The 12688-nt window shown below is 42.8% G+C and overlaps 1 protein-coding gene across 1 annotated transcript; it reads left to right on the top strand.

Moving 5' to 3' along the window:
• The first annotated feature begins 3333 nt into the window (after positions 1-3333).
• Positions 3334-12242, top strand: KLHL41 (kelch like family member 41). Its single transcript, XM_075284192.1, has 6 exons — positions 3334-4514; positions 6778-6935; positions 7016-7123; positions 8005-8190; positions 10292-10438; positions 11813-12242. The coding sequence occupies exons 1-6, from the start codon at positions 3423-3425 to the stop codon at positions 11922-11924; spliced, it is 1803 nt and encodes a 600-aa protein (XP_075140293.1). The 5' UTR covers positions 3334-3422; the 3' UTR covers positions 11925-12242.
• The last annotated feature ends 446 nt before the right edge of the window (positions 12243-12688 follow it).

Here is a 12688-nt window from a genome sequence, read left to right as displayed (position 1 = left end):
CCCAGTAGATCAGCAGTTTCTGAAATACTCAGACCAGCCCTTCTGGCACCAACAACCATGCCACGTTCAAAGGCACTCAAATCACCTTTCTTCCCCATACTGATGCTCGGTTTGAACTGCAGATTGTCTTGACCATGTCTACATGCCTAAATGCACTGAGCTGCCGCCATGTGATTGGCTGATTAGAAATTAAGTGTTAACGAGCAGTTGGACAGGTGTACCTAATAAAGTGGCCGGTGAGTGTGTGTGTATATATATATATATATATATATATATATATATATATATATATATATATTATTTTTATTTTTTTTTAATGCTGTAGTTTATGTGGCAGATTTTTGAGACAAAAACAGAGCTGGATTCAAAAGGATGGAAAGTATAAAGGGAAGACATGTACTTCTCCTTACTGCTGGATCCACTTTGTCTTTGGCTTTGTAGAGTTTTGCACCACTACCCCGTCAATAGTGATAACTGCTATTTATTGCACTTGTTCCACCGTCATACTGTCTTCTATCAGGACTATGCTATCGCTCCTCCTCTGTACTACAGTGTTAGACCCCCCCCCCCCTTAACCAAGCGTAATAATTGCAGGGAGATTACTGTATAGAGTGAGGTCAGATGGTCTCTGCTCTGTTAGCCTTCTAGCATTTTCCTTCTAGTTTGGAGAGGTTTATGTCATGTATATTGTCGTACCCAGTGTAGTACAGCTGACAGTCCTTTAGGTCACCGACTACCTTATAACATGTGCTCAGCTAAACATGGACTCCTAGTCAACTGAGCTCTTTGCTCAGCTGTTGTTTTAGCAGCTGACTGTCTCAGCATGGTGTAACAGGGGTGTGACAGTTCACTGGCCAAACTATCGAATAATACGCTCCCTCAGGCTGCTGTCACGTACAGTATTTTAGTGGCAGTTTTTACTGCAATATTTTCATTCACAACCTGGAATGGATGTAAAAGAAATGGAAACATAAAGGAACTTTTACATCTCCTGATTCACTTCTGGCTTTGGTGCAAACAACTGCAACAAGTGCTGCACAGCGAGAATCGGACGGTGTTGTGAATATGGCCTCGCAGTATTTGAAGCTTTATTAGTTATAAGATACTTGTCATCTTTTACATAAATCAAAAATATTCTAAATTGGGTGGAAATAAGAGCCCCGCCAGATAACCAGATGCAGAGAATCGCCTGATTGCTTATGCTTGGTGTATATGACGCCGTCTGTCCCGATACATGTGTGCGCTCACTGCTGTAGATACTTTGTCCAGAGGCAGCTAAACTTAGAAACATTGTCAGTGACTTTTGCTGCCAGCAGACATGACCGTAATCTCTAGAGAGTCGACTCCCCACAGTATACAGTGAGAATATGAAATCAAGAAGCCAGACATCAATAGGACGATAAAGCAAATGTAGGTGTCGTCTGCAAATCTGATACCGTCTACCTAATACACAGTTCTTGTTCTAATATACAGTTTGCAAAAAGTTTGTAGATAAACAGATATACTCAAAAAAATTAGTGTTCAGCATGCAGAGAATACATTGTTGAAACCCTTTTGCCCCCAATGGTAATCATGAGATTCCTTTAATCTGATGTCTGATAAGGCCTCGTTCACATCTGTGTCGGTAAACCATTCGGGAAAGTCCGCATGGGTACCCTCCCCGAACGGACTACCAAACGCATTGGCAACCGGTGTGCAGTGAGAGCGCACAGATCCCATAGACTATAATGGGGTCCGTGTGCTTTCCGCACGGTCTCCACACGAGTCATACGGACAGGAAAGTAGATTGTGAACTACTTTTCTGTCCTCATGTTCCGTGCGGAAAGCAAATAAAAGCAAAGTTATAGTTGCAGCCTTTGTATTAATATAATATATTTTTGGCTTTAATCCTAAATTATTTCTATCAGAATGTGTCGTAATCCAGTATTTGTTGGGTGCCGTTATTGCAGGATTAAAGGGGTTCTCCAGGGAGTCTTTTCAGGCTTAAAGGGGTATTCCCATGACGCTTGTTCACTAACCTGCAGGCTGTAGTGCTCTCTTCACTTTCTTCTTTTCTCGGCACATTGGTGGGTGGGGTTTCACTTGCACGGGATTGGTTGTAAATTAATTACTACAGTGTGAAGCCGATGTAGCAGAGCTGGATTTGAGTCAGTTTGCATTACATACAAGGTAATGACCTCTCTATCTCAGCCCTTATCAGCCAAATTCAATTAAACCGACTGATAAGAGCTCAGAAATCCCGGAGAAGCTACTTATCAGACACAAACGGCTCAGAGCTGCTCCCAGCCCCTCCCTCCCCCCTGAGAGCAGGCAGCTACATCACTTGACAAATGAGCAGATAATCCCAAGGGCCATAGAAACAGAGTGTAAACAATGAAGTGAATAAATTAAGATAGCGGCCAAACAAAGCAGTTTTGATAAAGCAATGCATTTAGGAAAAGTCTTACATCCACATAAACTAGCAGTATAGATAGGATCCTTGTGATGGGACAACCCCTTTAATATCTGCAGGGATCTTAGAAGCCGTACCTAGGCACTTGACTTGGAGACCTAGGTACAGCATCTAAAATCCTAAGGACGAAGTTAGCAAAAAAAAATAAAAAATCTTTAGGGAAGCCCTTTAAGGGGACATCACCTATCCACAGGACAGATGAATGGGCAGTGATGAAATAACAAACACCCATAACCGGAATGGGGTCCTAAACCCCCCTTTAAATGTTACTGTTTGAATGAAGCAGCAGTCCAGCATGCACCTTGCCGTTCATTGTCTATGGTACTGGCGGAAATATCCAAGCTCTGTACGCCGCTATCTATGTCAGTCCCATAGACCTTGAATAGAGCAGCAATGCACATCCCTGACAACTGCTCCATTCACGGCGGTCATGCAGTGGGGAGGAAGACAGAGCTTGGATTACGGAAACACGTGGCAGATATGTTGCAGAATTTTCTACGACTGTCCCACACATCCATGCACATGTTGCAGAAACAACCCCATATGGATGGAACACATTTATTTATTTTTTTTAGAAGCAAATCTATGTGAACTTACCCTAAAGAAAGCTATAGCTCTTTTTAATGTAGACTTTCTAAGAATCTCACAATCTTCTTGAAGAATATGCAAAGTGTTATCCTTTCGTTGCCACTTTTACAAAGCTCTCTCGCCCTAGTAACAACCAAAATCTCCAGTTGTTTCTTTCAATCTGTGACAGCTGCAGGAGCCATTCCTCTTTCCAAATTGGCCAACCTGAATTCCATATTGTAAGAGCCTGTACCTATATTTAGCTGGTAGGCTTAAATTGCAGAGAGTTTAAGCTTGGCAAAGTTCACAGATCAGCCCTTTTACTGCTTGACTTGGGAGCTGACAGCAGCTCAGGCCTTTCTGCTTCCTCGGACCTTCTGCTCTTCAAGCAAAGACAAAAAAAATGGATCCCACCCGGGAACTAAAAGAAGAGCTTCGGCTTTATCAATCTACTCTTCTTCAGGATGGACTGAAAGAACTTCTAGATGAAAATAAGTTTGTCGATTGCTTCTTGAAAGCTGGAGACAAAAGTATACCCTGTCACAGGTTGATCCTTGCAGCCTGTAGTCCTTATTTCCGGGAGTTCTTCTTATCTGATGAAAGCGAAGAGAAGAAAAACAATGTGGAGCTGGACAACGTCGACCCGCTGGTAATGGAAGCCATTCTGAAATACTTGTACTCCGCCGATATTGACCTTAATGATGGAAATGTCCAGGATATTTTTGCACTGGCCAGTCGATTCCAGATCCCCTCTGTCTTCACTGTATGTGTCACCTACTTGCAGAGGCGCCTGTCACCCACTAACTGCCTGGCAATCTTCCGGTTGGGCCTTCTTCTGGACTGCCCACGTCTGGCAGTCACCGCTCGGGACTATGTGTGCGATCGATTCAATCAGATCTGTCACGAAGATGACTTTTTGCAGCTCGCCCCGCATGAATTGATCGCTGTTATCTCTAGCGATACGTTGAATGTTGAAAAAGAAGAAACCGTCTTCGAGGCCGTCATCAAATGGGTCAAAACGGACAAGGAGAACAAGGTGAAGTCCCTGGCAGACGTCTTTGACTGCATTCGATTTCGTCTTATGAACGAAAAGTATTTCAAAGATCATGTAGAAAAGGAGGAGCTGCTTAAAGGAGATCCGGAAATCCAGAAAAAAATTAAGGCTATTAAAGACGCCTTTGGAGGAAAACTGCCCGAACCGTCCAAAGATAAGGGAGTAGATGGGGATGTTGGGGATGAAGATTTACTTCCTGGATATCTGAATGACATTCCTAGGCACGGCATGTTTGTCAAAGATCTTATCATAATGGTCAGTGACACGGCTACAGTGGCTTACGATCCTACAGAAAACGAATGCTACTTGGTAGCTCTATCCGAGCAGATTCCAAGAAATCATTCCAGTATCGTCACCAAATCCAAACAAGTGTACGTCATTGGTGGGCTGTATGTGGATGAAGAAAGTAAGGATAACCCTTTACAGTCCTACTTCTTCCAGGTATGTAGACGCGATATGATCTAATCAGTTTATAGGGTAAAACATATTAACATCCCGGGATTATTTCAAGGGAATGCCAATTTTTTCATCCCTGTTGTTATATTATTGAATTTAAAGGGGTATTCCAATCTCAGTATTTACAGTTCTATTCATAGGATGTACAATAAATCTCCCACCTCTGGGACCTGCATCTATCTCAAGAATGAGGCCCCGCCTGGAGAGAATCATAGCTAAAGAATTGACACTTTTAAGGCCTAAACAGTATGCAGTAAACTCCCAAGCTCCCCCTAGTGGTGACAGCAGGTATTCAGAATTTCACCATGAATATTCCCATCCTAGGATTAGCAGAAATCTCAGCTCTTTCTTTAAAGGGGTGTTCCCATCTCACTGTTTTAGAAGTTTGCCTGCTGTCTCTTGTTCTTACTTCCTGTATTTCCCCTCCCCACCCCCCCCCAGCTTGCTGAATGACACTATGATGTATCATAATACTTATACAGGTAAGATAATATGCAGATTCTTGTACAGAGTGTAATCTGTGTGTTTACATAGAGAGATAACAGACTCGGCTTTATTAGCAAACTGCAATTATCTGAACTGATTTTCCTGCCGGCAAAGCAGTGCGTGATGTCACTTGTCCTATCATACAGTTCCGTGGTTATAGCAACGCTGTGTAAATAATGTGAGGTATACGTTCACATAGCAGGCAAACAAAGCAGAATTTCTAAAGCAATATATTTAGGAAAAGTCTTCAAGTTATATAAGCTACCAGTATAGATAGGATCCTTCAGATGGGACAACCCCTTTAATTTCTATAAGTTTCAATGGAGAGAACACACTCCTCTAAATGTTGTCTCAATGGATGAGGCTTCCAGAGGTGGGGCCCACACCTGTTAGGGACATCCTGTGGAAATGCCAAAGAAGGGGATACCCCTTTTAATGTTATATCTATGAAAGGGGATCTGGAGCTCTGTATCAGAATAAAAGCTCTGGACACCATGAAGAAACATATTAAGAAATTGATGCAAACAGAATTTTACCAAAATTATACCTAAGGACTGGAAATTTAAAGGGTGAGTTGTCACACCAAGGCTTATACATTAGATTATGTTACGTGTAGACAGCTATCCCACCGACTCCCTACAGCAATCTGAGCTGAATGTACATGCTATTCCTGTCCAATATAACTAAAGGTCTTTCTCCCAAAAAAGATAGTGGCATTTTGGCAATGGGGGCAATTTGTCACATATGGTAAATCACTTTTACTGGAAGCAATGTGGCATCAATTTTGTTGCATGTTACTTTTTACGCCGCCCACCTATTGGAGCGAGAGGAATATTTTGGAGTAAAAGGGCACAAGGATACTGATAAATGTGAATGCATTTCTGACAAAGCGCTTCATTGATTCTGACACAGTTGGAATTTTTTCTCTAGCCCTCACCATTCCTGTTAGTTGTAGCACTATTATGTTCTCTGCTGTCAAGTGGGCGGTCCCTGTCTGTCTGCTCCAGCCTAGGGCCGCCCACCTGACGGTAGAGAGTGAAGGTAACAGCAATGATTACTCGGGAACAGTCGGGACTAGAGAAAAAATTCCAACTGGCCAAGGATCATGAGTGCAGAGCCTATTGATGGATGCAAAGAGATGGACTTGGTGGAAGCTTTAGAGATGGCTTCTTACATTGTAAAAAAAAATGTGTCTAAAGGAAGGGAATGTGATAAAATAAAAGAATCAAAAATTGTTAAATTGTTCGTTTCTCCAGTGGCACACTCTAGTGATCCCCATTGGTCTTTATTTACTTGGCCATCCGTATGACCACTATTTACTGGCCTTCATGTGTATAACGTGATACCACTAAGGCCAGTGATTGGCTACAGGGGTCATGTGGGTGTGTCATTCCTGCAGGCAAGTATACAAATCCCAGTGGGAGGGACGAGAGCAGCAGTGCAGGATCGGCATGGGATTAAGTGGCTGAATATAGGTCCTTATGTTATATTATAGCATGCTATATCTCGGACAACCCCTTTAAGAATAGGATATTATGGTAAACTAATGTATAGCAGTGCTATAGTTATAGCCATTATGGGCTATTGGTATTTTATGGGTAGCCACAAGCAGGCACGGCTTACTAATACACAGGATTTATGTTCCTCTGTATTATATACTTGACATTTGCTGCAAATTAATCTTGAAGCAGATAGAGAAACCACATACAGTATGTCATGGTGATGTAACACCATATAATATTCTGCCCCTTCTGTATTGCAGCTGGACAGCATCGGTGGGGAATGGATTGGGCTGCCACCTCTACCATCCGCCAGATGTCTTTTTGGCCTGGGCGAGGCCGATAACTGTATCTATGCCATCGCTGGCAAAGACCTGCAGTCTGAAGAGTCACTTGATACAGTGTTTTCTTACGATGTTAAGTATGTTGTATATAGTTACCAAGACCTTTACTATTTGGCGCCCCCATGCCATGGTATTAAGTTTCTTTATACCCTTTCAGAACAGTGGCTTGGAAAGAGGCAAAGAAACTTCCCGCCAAGATTTATGGACATTCTGTAGTGTCACATAATGGACTCATCTATTGTGTTGGAGGAAAAACAGATGACAAGTAAGTGGTTTCCGTGTAGGATCATGGATTCTTCCAGTCTGTAGGGTCAGCACTGTTCAGCCATAGACATAGCCATGGACCATAAAGATGTCCACATGGCCGGACCCGGTCTGTGGTTTCCGTCTTCTTGCATGCAGAAGAAGGAAACCACAGAACGGAGTGCCGAATGCAGGTGTGAACCTAGCGTAAGAGAGTCTCCTTTTAAATCTTTGGAAAGCTGATGGTTCGGCTACTTGCAAGTCTTCGTCCTCCGAGATCACAAGTGTCATGGAAGGTTCTCATCCCATGTGGTCCCAGACTCTCTGCACTGAAGGCTCTTCTGTCTTCTCCCCTCGGCACCCATTGTACTAATCACATTTATTTCAATGGGTGCTGGATTATTTGTAAAGGTAATAGGTGCCCATAAGCACTGGCATAACTATAGGGAGAGCAGTGGTCGCAACTGCGTCAGGGCCCAAAAGCTAGTGGGGTCACAGGTCTCCCTCACCACCCTGAAGATGGGTAAACTTCTTTGATTTCCTTAGATGGCTGGTAATCTGCACATCATACATGTATTCCCCCTGTCCACCGGTGCACAGGAGTCAGACAGGTGAAAAGGATTTATGGTACACAGAATTTTACTAACATAAAGGAGAAAGTGAACCTTATAATGCCAAAAGTAGCAAATGGTCAGCAGAATAAATTCAAGGAGGGATTCTAGGGGGGAGGCTGTGGCAGAATAGGGGGCACCGACAGGGCATGGGAAGTTTTCATGGCCGTCTGGGTCCATGAAAATTTGTCATCTTCTTGCATTAAGATTAGAGAACAAGACAAGGCCTGTGAATCTTGCTGGACTTCATAAAGAGACATTTGATATCTCAAGGCTTTTCTTTTCATTGCAGGAAATGCACCGGCAGAATGTTTGTATTTAATCCCAAGAAAGGGGAATGGAAAGATCTTCCTCCGATGAGAACCGCTCGCTCCATGTTTGGTATTGCTGTCCATAAAGACAAGATCTTTGTTGCCGGAGGAGTCACAGAGGAAGGGCTGACGGCATCAGTGGAAGCCTATGATATCCCCACAAACAAGTAAGTATGAGAGAGTACACCTCCTGCATATCCCACCAGTTCTCACACCAGACCACCAGGACCCCTAGTCTTATTATACCAATGCTGTGAGCCACTACTCGGAGCTTCAGTCACAATGGAAAGCCTGTCTAGTGGTCAATGCATCCTCTAGAAGGGGGATATAATGCACCTATAATGCAGGGCTCTGCTTCACACTGTGACAGTAGACAATTTGGAACTGTGGTCATCAAGCTCCACTACCAAGTAAAATATGGTGATGTCTGTTATCTTTGACCAACAGCTTTACTCCCACTACTGTCTTGCCTGTTTTTCACAATGTGAATGTAGCCTCAGAGCGTACCTTCATTATTAATTATACCACTTTTCAGAAATGAATAGTACAGGTGAATATAAGAAGCTTTGTAATATAGCTAATTAAGGAAATCTGTTTAGTTTTCTACTTGCCTGCTCTCCTCCTCCTTAAATCATTATCAAACTGTTTCTTTACAGTAGATTATATCTTTGTATTCATCTCACACACAGAGGTCTATGGAGAGGGGAGGAGGAGGAGGCTGGTAATTGATTTATTGCCTCTTTCTGTGCAGTGGTAGATTCTTATCCAGAAACTTACCCTGAGTTCACATCTGTGTTTGGTAATCTGTTTGAGGAGTCCGCATGGGGACCCCCCCAAACGCATTGCAAGCAGTGTGCAGTGAAAGCACACGGAACCCATAGACTATAATGGGGTCCGTGTGCTTGCTGCCAGATCTCCACACGAGTCATGCGGACAGGAAACTAGATTTTGAAGTACTTTCCTCTCTGCTTCTTCTCCATGGAGATCTCGCGGCAAGCACACGGACCCCATTATAGTCTATGGGGATCCGTGTGCTTTCACTGCACACCGCTTGCAAGTGCGTTTGGTATTACCAATGCAGAGGTGAACGGGACCTTAGCAGTGTTAAAACAGCTCCTGGATCCACCGTGTAGCAACTGCTGTTATTTGTATGTCTTCTCCAGCAGCCTCCTAGTCCCCCCGCCCCTCTCCATAGAATAATATGTAAGAAGTAGCTCAGTTTGTTAAATGTAGACGGAATATATTCCTTTAATATTGTCTATTACAAAGTTTCTTAAATTCACCTGAACTATGTGTGATTGGAGGTGCACGTTATATGGAATATAGCTGTAATAGGGGGAGCCTGGGAATCAACGCTAAGGTCAGGGAACATGGGGCAAGTTTGCAAAGGGTTAGCCCCCATGGCAATCTCATCAACTCACAGCATATAAAGTGTCTTGAGCTGGGGTGTTCTGAACATGCAACATGTCCATTATTGCTGTGTTTTCAACCTTTGCAATGCAGAGCCAACATCCCGCAGCATATCCTTCCCCTGTGGTCTTGTAAGCCGAAGAGCTGCTGACAAAGAGTATACATCTCCAGCAGGATCTTAAGATGCTTGAGTTCTATCCCAAGTAGTGTAATAGTTTTATAACTTCATAGAACATCCTGGTTAGTTATCAGTTACCGCAGAAGTTGCCGCCAAGCACATTACTTCCAGGAAATAAGTGATGAGCAGCTACAAGAGAAAACAGGGGACCTGATGTCATGTAATAGCCTTCTTGGAGGATTTATATGGGTGACACATCCTACAGTAATCCCAAGATGAAAGCTAAACCTGCCTGTGCCCACTACTAGGCATCCATGAAGCCCTTGGCACTGGGCACATGAGATTTGGAGATAGAACACAATGCTCTTTCCAGTCACCGGTGTTAAAGTGAATTCAATATAATGGAATCCTTCACAATAAACATTGCCGGTCGGTTCCTTAGAAACCTTCGCAGATGCTTACATGGTTATTTGCAAGAGTTTACCCGCTCATGTGATCCTACCCCTTCTAAAACATCATATTAAATAGCTGTGAGAAAGAAATAGCGCCTCTCTTGTCCATAAGCTGTGTCTGGAATTACACCTCTCCCCAGCTCTGCTCATACAAGTGATTGGGACTTAGCTGTAATACCAAATGCAGCCTCTGAACAAGAGCGGCCATGTTGTTCTAATCCTACGCAACCCATTTCGTGAGCTGGAGCTTTGACAAGTTAACCTTTTATTTTCTGCCATTTCTTCCAGATGGGAAACAATAGCAGAATTCCCACAAGAAAGAAGCTCCATCAACCTGGTCACTTCATCAGGATCTCTGTACGCAATAGGGGGATTTGCGATGGTTCAGCTGGAATCAAAGGAATTTGCACCTTCAGAGGTCACAGATATATGGAAGTAAGTTGAGCTGGTTTCAATGTGAAGAATGTATATTGTATACAGGCGAGGCCTATACACATAGACCAGATATAACCTTCAAAGCAGGCTTTGAAGTATTTGTGGACCTCTGTGTCTGCCATACTACGTAACTAATGTTGCTGAGTAGAGATGAGCGAATAGTATTCGAAACGATAGTTTCGAATACCTGGCTCCATAGGAATGAATGGAAGCGGCCGATGCTTAACCCCTTACTGTTCGGCCGCTTCCATTCATTCCTATGGGAGCGAGGTATTCCAGATTATGTTTCAAATACTATTCGAATCAACTCTAGTGCCGAGTAGATATGAGCGAACACTGTTCCGAACAGCACGCTCCCATACAAATGAATGGAAGCACCTGGCATGGCGACCGGCCACCGGCAAAGTGTACGTGCCAGGTGCTTCCATTCATTTCTATGGGAGCTAATCCGAACAGTGTTCGCTCATCTCTAGTGCCGAGGTGTCATAGAACTTACATTGCAGTATGTGCAACATTTCTAGGTTGGTGGTTGTACACACATGTGCGATTTTTATGCACATGTACAAGCTTACCAATTTGCAGATTCCTTTATCGCTATATACTCCTCCTTTACTTTCAGCCAGCTGTTTGTATAGGAACCACTTCTATAATAAGGTTGTTAGAATAGGGGGCAATGTAGACCCTACTAGTACAATTCCAGTGAGTGATAAAATCGACTCCACATATACAGTATATCCATATCATATATTTCTCTATGGCCTTATTTCTGCAGCAGGTTCATGTATTTTGTGCACCAAATTTTTGCAATAAATCTGTCATATGACAATTGATCCTGAGGATGCGATTATGGTTATAGGAAGAAATATTTGCCATATCAATCGTATCGGATTATATTGCCCATGCATTCTTTTAGTAAGTGTCGAATGCTGAATTCGATCTTTATAGGTTTCTCTTCCGATCATTGTATGAAAACATAATATACATATAGCCGTTCTCCATACCCTCTGCAGTGGGATCATTCATACAAGCAATCCGTGCACAAAGGATTGGGCTGTTGTATTTCAACATGCCTGATCCTATTGTTCTCACAAAAGTGAGGTTAGTCAGGCAACCTAGTTGCAAAATGGTCATGAAAATAGTCCATTTTTCAAAGCCGTCTTGCACCCCAAGGATCCCCATACATTATAGTGTATGGACGGATCTGTGAAAACGGGCAAAAAATACCTGTATTCTTCCCAGCCATACTCTTCCTTGCATATACAAATAGATACCCCACCATGTGATACAATTTATGTGACCCTTCTGTTGATTCACTAGGCTCCATGTTCTCTGTATATTCCATCCAAACTTAAATTTATTACATTTTTTTTTTAGGTTTGAAGATGACACTAAGGAATGGAGCGGCATGCTAAAGGAGATCCGATACGCCTCCGGGGCCACCTGCCTCGATTCTCGCCTTAATCTTTTTAAGCTGACAAAGCTGTAAGAATAGAGGATGGCTATGGCAGGGGTCAGCAACCTTCGCCACTCCAGCTGCTGTAAAACTACAACTCCCAGCATGCATACTTGCTCTGCTGTTCTTGGGACTCCCATGGAAGTGAATGGAGCATGCTGGGAGTTGTAGATTCACAGCAGCTGGAGAGCTGAAGATGGCTGACACCCGGTCTATGGTGATACCAGAAATTAAAGTATTGCAAGATTTTTTTTTGTTTGCTACTAATTGTTTAAGACTAAAGAAAGGTTGTACATACATTTATAGTTCAATTAATAAAGTTTTGGAAACGAGGTATTCATCTTCTCAAAATTTTGGTCTGACATATCTATGAATTTTTATTTATTTATTTTTTTACTTGAAGAGTCTTCTTTTTTTCCCCCCGAAACCGCGCCACTCTTATCTGTGTGCAGTGTTTAATATTGCAGACCATCATTAGAGATTAGCGAATATACTCAATCGAATACCTCCATGGTGTAGCTCCCAGCGCCAGGGAGGTGGGGTGGGCAGTAAAAATTCGATGCCCCCAGAAGTGTTTTTCCAATGAGAGCTTTGCAGCAGCAGGTATTCGATCAAGTACATTCACTCATCTTGAACCATCATCATTTCTTTAAAGAAAACTAACTGCAATACCAGACAAAACCAATGGACAAGAATGGCACCATTTCAGGAAAATGAAATTATCTACCTTCATACTAAAAAATGAGCATATTTTAAGTAGAGAAGCAGTCTGTGCTGCAAGTGGTGGCAGCATCACT

The sequence above is a fragment of the Leptodactylus fuscus genome, chromosome 8 (genome assembly GCF_031893055.1).
Source record: "Leptodactylus fuscus isolate aLepFus1 chromosome 8, aLepFus1.hap2, whole genome shotgun sequence".
In the NCBI taxonomy this organism is placed as follows: Eukaryota; Metazoa; Chordata; class Amphibia; order Anura; family Leptodactylidae; genus Leptodactylus; species Leptodactylus fuscus.
Note: the sequence above shows the minus strand (reverse complement) of the source record. Positions and strands in the feature narration are given on the sequence as shown.

What these genes read in the sequence shown, in the direction of transcription:
- KLHL41 (XM_075284192.1), top strand. Translation starts at nt 3,423, where the DNA reads ATGGATCCCACCCGGGAACTAAAAGAAGAGCTTCGGCTTTATCAATCT. An exon ending in GGAGGAAAAACAGATGACAA is followed by an intron (nt 7,124 to 8,004) that starts GTAAGTGGTTTC and finishes TTTTCATTGCAG; the next exon opens with GAAATGCACCGGCAGAATGT. An exon ending in GAGGTCACAGATATATGGAA is followed by an intron (nt 10,439 to 11,812) that starts GTAAGTTGAGCT and finishes TTTTTTTTTTAG; the next exon opens with GTTTGAAGATGACACTAAGG.